The 7,032-nt window shown below is 42.2% G+C and overlaps 1 protein-coding gene across 1 annotated transcript; it reads right to left on the minus strand.

Annotated features, from left to right (window-relative positions):
* Positions 1-4,153: 4,153 nt before the first annotated feature.
* Positions 4,154-4,384, minus strand: T265_11390 (hypothetical protein; the record flags this gene model as incomplete). The annotated part of the gene is made up of 1 exon (XM_009178031.1): positions 4,154-4,384. The coding sequence occupies one exon, from the start codon at positions 4,382-4,384 to the stop codon at positions 4,154-4,156; it is 231 nt and encodes a 76-aa protein (XP_009176295.1).
* Positions 4,385-7,032: the final 2,648 nt, after the last annotated feature.

Genomic DNA, 7,032 nt, shown 5'->3' on the forward strand with positions numbered 1-7,032 from the left:
ATGAATCGCTTAATCACACGTATTCTCGGAATCCACACCGGTGTGGATAGACTGTATGTGGGAACATCCTGCGCAGTCCAGTTAACGTACGTTGAACATTTGAATGTAGAAAAGTTGTTTTAAAAATAGAACTGTCACCTTAGTCACTTAGAAATTTTGCAGTTACATGGGCTTTAGTTGCAATTTATGCACACACCCCATGTTGTGGAATAAACAAAATGACCGCAACCATCAACTATTTTGATATACGGTGAAGCCATCAACTACGAACTTCCGCTCTGTCTGTGCCACAAATCTGTCAGCGCAAGTTGCGCCCCAGCCAACGGAAGCTACCCAAAATTACCTATTTTTTGTTTCGTTGCTAAACGTAGCAATGTCCATTAAGGTCAAATTTCCGTTTCAAAATTTCAGAGGCACTTTCGACTTCTTCCGCAAAATGAGGGTGCCAAGAGTAACTGTTTCAGATGAAGGAAATAATTCCAGCTAAACACGAGGTCTTGATATGTATCAACGTGTTGATTGCATAGCGCCTGTCCCAGGATTTGGAGTATTAGAATTGATCGTGTGTGTTCAGGGTCGTGTATTAAATACGTAGCTAGATAGCTTACCAATCAAAAGTTTTGTTCATGACACTGAAAGCCGGGAAGGGGACATATATGCTACTTGTCTTGATATTTTGCCCTTCTTGTGTTTTGTGCAGATCGGATGTTGACCTGTCAGTCAGGGGCGCCAGTCATTTCATGCTAACGTGTACTTGTTTTCCGGCAATCCCGAAGGCTGTAAAATTTGCTTTTGGTGTAGGTTAAGCCGATACGGATGAGCCATGACGAATACATGATAGGCGCGTCGTAGGTCACGGATACTTCTAGTGGAGAAGCCTCACACTTGGTCATATGGCGTGATATACGTGTGCAGTTTTTCTTCTATCGTGTAAATAAGTTTTCATGGCCAGTGGCAATAAACGCAAAAAAGCGTTACCATTAATTATTTTTGAAAACAGTCAACCTACAAAAGCCATTAATTGTCATCGAGTTGGGAGCCAAGAATACAACATAGAATAACCAATTTCTACAAAAGCGAAGTCCAATTTCAATCCAATTCTTTGGTTCGTTCGACCTTATATCCACTGGTTACGTTTTTGCTGTGGGAGTTTGAAACGCATCTCTTGGGAGGTTTCGAAAGCATAGATAATTTTGTCGGCCTTGTTCTTTTGCCAAGCAGATTAACAGGGATCATTGTGATAAAAGTGTCCGAGAGTTAACGAAATGATGAAAAGCAAAGGGGACTATCTTGTTTCAAATGATAACTTTTTGATGGTATCATATGGTATCATTAAACCGACGCGCTAGCATTAAATTCACTTGTCCAATTTCATGGTTCCCAGCAGATTTCGGATTCGAAATCCTCGAACGAACCATGGAACTTCCGCCGTCAAAAGAAAGGAAGTTTATTTAAGGAAACAGAAAGTTTTCCGACTTAAGAAATGTTTTCTCTAAGTCGGATGCGTGATCGCCAAATGGTAGCGTTTTTTAGAACGATACTGACAGTCGTTCCAACAAAATTTTTACTTGGTGTGTAATGTTGTGGCCATCTATGCCCAAAATTGGACTTGCATTCTTGAACAGTGCACAATACCATATAAACCTAGTCGTTTCCCTCAGCATTCCGTGGGCGTCCATCGGCAGATTATGAAACGATTAAAAACATTCAACTTGTTCTGGAAGCGCGCACGTGCTTCTTTTGGACGATGACTTTTCCAGTGCAGCGATAATGTAGCAATCAACCATGTTCAATATGTTTGCAGCCACCTGGCTTTTGTTTGTCCGTGAAATACTCTAAAGTAGGCAGTCTTTTGTTGAGTCATAGAGTGCTACAGAAACGTACTCAAAACCCTCTCCCAACCGGCGAACGCAAGTCATCAGAAAGGGACACTGGCAAACCCTCCATGGCCTTGGTTAAATACGTGAATTTGTGGTCAAATGTAGAGTTTTGCTCTGTGCATCTGAAAAGAATATTGTAGGTTACATTGCGGTAGCGGCCAAAACAGTCTCACCTCCCCTGTAACCAGCAGCTGTGCTCCATCGATCGCATGTAGATACTACTCGAGGGGAAGCCTGTGGGTCACCCATAAACAAAGGTTCGGCAGTGAGCCAACTTTTAGGCCAGAACGGTTGCGAAACCAGACTCTGTTTAGCAAAGGAAAACACGCCAACAAAAGAGCGTCTGTCGGTACGATTGCGGCTCACGGACATTCAGATTAACTTTTAACGTTCCCCGAGGCAAGCGTGATTGTCGGATGAAAAGCGAACACGTGCAAAACTCGTTAACTATTCGGTAGTGCTCACTTCACCAGTCATCTTGCGCTTATTGTTGTTTGTTATGAGGGACAGTTTCTTTGCTATTATCCTTATTCTGCTTTTCAAGTTGGAATTTTTTTTGCGATGAACTTAGCGTGACAGGCACTTACTACTTTCAACTGGCTTCCGTCCAATGTTTTGCTAACGTTTGTACATACTGCTTTAAATCTTCAGCAGTATAGTTCCATGTACGATCAGGACTAATCTAACAAATGTCGTGTATTAAATACGTAGCTAGATAGCTTACCAATCAAAAGTTTTGTTCATGACACTGAAAGCCGGGAAGGGGACATATATGCTACTTGTCTTGATATTTTGCCCTTCTTGTGTTTTGTGCAGATCGGATGTTGACCTGTCAGTCAGGGGCGCCAGTCATTTCATGCTAACGTGTACTTGTTTTCCGGCAATCCCGAAGGCTGTAAAATTTGCTTTTGGTGTAGGTTAAGCCGATACGGATGAGCCATGACGAATACATGATAGGCGCGTCGTAGGTCACGGATACTTCTAGTGGAGAAGCCTCACACTTGGTCATATGGCGTGATATACGTGTGCAGTTTTTCTTCTATCGTGTAAATAAGTTTTCATGGCCAGTGGCAATAAACGCAAAAAAGCGTTACCATTAATTATTTTTGAAAACAGTCAACCTACAAAAGCCATTAATTGTCATCGAGTTGGGAGCCAAGAAACATACATAGAATAACCAATTTCTACAAAAGCGAAGTCCAATTTCAATCCAATTCTTTGGTTCGTTCGACCTTATATCCACTGGGTTTTTGCTGCCTACAAAAGCCATTAATTGTCATCGAGTTGGGAGCCAAGAATACAACATAGAATAACCAATTTCTACAAAAGCGAAGTCCAATTTCAATCCAATTCTTTGGTTCGTTCGACCTTATATCCACTGGTTACGTTTTTGCTGTGGGAGTTTGAAACGCATCTCTTGGGAGGTTTCGAAAGCATAGATAATTTTGTCGGCCTTGTTCTTTTGCCAAGCAGATTAACAGGGATCATTGTGATAAAAGTGTCCGAGAGTTAACGAAATGATGAAAAGCAAAGGGGACTATCTTGTTTCAAATGATAACTTTTTGATGGTATCATATGGTATCATTAAACCGACGCGCTAGCATTAAATTCACTTGTCCAATTTCATGGTTCCCAGCAGATTTCGGATTCGAAATCCTCGAACGAACCATGGAACTTCCGCCGTCAAAAGAAAGGAAGTTTATTTAAGGAAACAGAAAGTTTTCCGACTTAAGAAATGTTTTCTCTAAGTCGGATGCGTGATCGCCAAATGGTAGCGTTTTTTAGAACGATACTGACAGTCGTTCCAACAAAATTTTTACTTGGTGTGTAATGTTGTGGCCATCTATGCCCAAAATTGGACTTGCATTCTTGAACAGTGCACAATACCATATAAACCTAGTCGTTTCCCTCAGCATTCCGTGGGCGTCCATCGGCAGATTATGAAACGATTAAAAACATTCAACTTGTTCTGGAAGCGCGCACGTGCTTCTTTTGGACGATGACTTTTCCAGTGCAGCGATAATGTAGCAATCAACCATGTTCAATATGTTTGCAGCCACCTGGCTTTTGTTTGTCCGTGAAATACTCTAAAGTAGGCAGTCTTTTGTTGAGTCATAGAGTGCTACAGAAACGTACTCAAAACCCTCTCCCAACCGGCGAACGCAAGTCATCAGAAAGGGACACTGGCAAACCCTCCATGGCCTTGGTTAAATACGTGAATTTGTGGTCAAATGTAGAGTTTTGCTCTGTGCATCTGAAAAGAATATTGTAGGTTACATTGCGGTAGCGGCCAAAACAGTCTCACCTCCCCTGTAACCAGCAGCTGTGCTCCATCGATCGCATGTAGATACTACTCGAGGGGAAGCCTGTGGGTCACCCATAAACAAAGGTTCGGCAGTGAGCCAACTTTTAGGCCAGAACGGTTGCGAAACCAGACTCTGTTTAGCAAAGGAAAACACGCCAACAAAAGAGCGTCTGTCGGTACGATTGCGGCTCACGGACATTCAGATTAACTTTTAACGTTCCCCGAGGCAAGCGTGATTGTCGGATGAAAAGCGAACACGTGCAAAACTCGTTAACTATTCGGTAGTGCTCACTTCACCAGTCATCTTGCGCTTATTGTTGTTTGTTATGAGGGACAGTTTCTTTGCTATTATCCTTATTCTGCTTTTCAAGTTGGAATTTTTTTTGCGATGAACTTAGCGTGACAGGCACTTACTACTTTCAACTGGCTTCCGTCCAATGTTTTGCTAACGTTTGTACATACTGCTTTAAATCTTCAGCAGTATAGTTCCATGTATGATCAGGACTAATCTAACAAATATTTTGAAGACCCCATAGACGACCCCATAGATAGTGTAATATTGTGGAAGGCATCGGTTGCTCCCATAATTTGCGCAGATTATTTGTGAAGATGATACATCTGCCATTTTGCACCGATTGTTACACTGCGTCTAGGAAGCTTCAAAAATGGATTAAAGGTAATGAGTAAAGTAAAGGAGAAGGGAATCTCTTCAGAGGGAACGAGTGCGCAGGTAAGAATTGCACGCTTTCAGTTGGACACAGCATCGTGTCAAGGGATCGAGCTGGTACGAAGGGTATCCAAGGAACACCTAAAATGGAAGGCTGAGTTTGACCGCAGACGTGTCTTAAACGGTGTGCTCACGAACAGTTGGGCCACTGCCTTGATTATTATGCATAACTCGGTGCTACAGCAATAAACCCGAGATGAACAGGGGGTCAGATGTTCTGAATTTCTTCAACAGCTATATTTTCGCACACCTAAGTTCTTTGTCTCTTAACATCCAATCACCAGTTTCGAAATCACAATCCTAAATGAACCACCTTTCCGTTGAAAATAGTATTCCATTTCACGTGGCAAGCTTTCGGACTGCATTTGCCGCGTTTATTCATCATTCACTTCATTATTATCATTTACTTCTTGGAAAATGTTGTCGGCGCTTTTTGCCGAAGATTTAATAACCTGCGGTCATTTCTTTCTTTAAATCACCTGGCCAAAACGATTAAAGCTTTGTAATTGGTGTGCGCCAAAACGACGAGAGAAAAATATTAGTGCTTGTCAAAATAATTTCGCAAAATTTGCACGCGAAGAAGTAACCCTCGATACCAGTTTATGAGTGCAATTTCCGGTTTACAGTGAGTCTACTCGATGTGAACAAGCAGGTAGGAATATTCTGAATTATAAAATGACAAACGTTACCCAGACGACGCACCGCTTCTCCAAGTGAATGCATTTCGCGGTTAATTCAAGGAAGAATGGTTGGCCAAACAACGACAGCACATTTACCCGAAGGGAGTCAAAAGACCACACGATGATTCGGACGGAGATGTAAATACCAGAGTGTGTAGTGGTAATATCTGCGGGGGCTACTCTCTGCCTAAATCTGCTAAATGATCATCCGGTTCACATTCAGCTGCTGTATATATAAATGAATAAATGTTGAATTTTGTCGAAGGCTGATTTGATTTCTGGGAGAATACCAGGTGACATTCGCGAAAGACGTCCAGGTGGAACGCGAGCTCTACGGACGTATAAGACCACAGGTATTTTGTTACTATCGACATTGACGTTACCGCCATTTACGGAATTAGGCGATACGTTGGATGGCGCCTAATGTCTCGGCTACATGCATATACGTATGAACAGACGACGAAAGATCGGATTTTGTCAAAAATACTGATTAACCGCCACAGCGAGTAAAATTGAAAAACCTGAGCCCGTCCTCCCCCACACCTGAGCAATTGGACGGCAATCAAAGTAAGGAAAGGTACTAGTCAGTTAAGAAAAACAAGATTTCTCAAACGATTTTAAGATGATGCTAATCATAGCATGCCCGATCATGTGTTAGCATTGAAGCGGTTTCAGACTGTCACGCCTTCTATTGTCTTGGTGTTCTACCCGGATTGATGGCTTATATTTTAACTTTCATTATGGCCTCGTACGTGGTGCACGGAACATACGTCTCAACTGTTGCTTTTAACAAAGCGGGGACAGTGAATACATCGCAGATCATTGTGTCTAAGCGGCATAGTTGATTTCCCATGCCCTGCTTGCCGAAACTATGAACTAGGGTGAAAAAAATCAAACGCTGCTGGTGCCCTGTTTAAGCTTACGTTGAGCTAATGGTAGACGTAAGGAAAACGAAAAAAAGTTGACTCAACCAGGGTAGGGTCTTTTGTCATCTGTTTGGCGAAATTAGGCTCACTTTTTTCCTTATAACTGCTCTATCCTTAGATTGTTATGGTTGAAGTTTTGTTTGCGCACCACATGACTAAAAGCTCTGTTGGGGCCAAATGAAATTACACGCACGTGGTTTGTTGAGGTTAACCGACTACAAGAACATGGGCAGGTGACAAGTTCATGGAAACTAATATACAATCGTGTGCATAAACCTATGGGCAGCCCAATGAACAACATTATTTCCGTAATCCTCGATTAGAAGAGATTAGAGGAATACTTTCCGCGCTATTCACGATCAGTCCCCGTAAATTTTTACTTACAGCAGCAGAACACAACAATCATATAAAGGTGAACACGTCTTCAGCGTTTTTCTTTTGTACTTATTCGTGGAAGGCCTCTTGGCAAGGGGGTTCCGAAATACGATCATTCTTGGGCGGGAACCAATAGCTA

The sequence above is a fragment of the Opisthorchis viverrini genome (genome assembly GCF_000715545.1).
Source record: "Opisthorchis viverrini unplaced genomic scaffold opera_v5_488, whole genome shotgun sequence".
NCBI classification, from domain to species: domain Eukaryota; kingdom Metazoa; phylum Platyhelminthes; class Trematoda; order Opisthorchiida; family Opisthorchiidae; genus Opisthorchis; species Opisthorchis viverrini.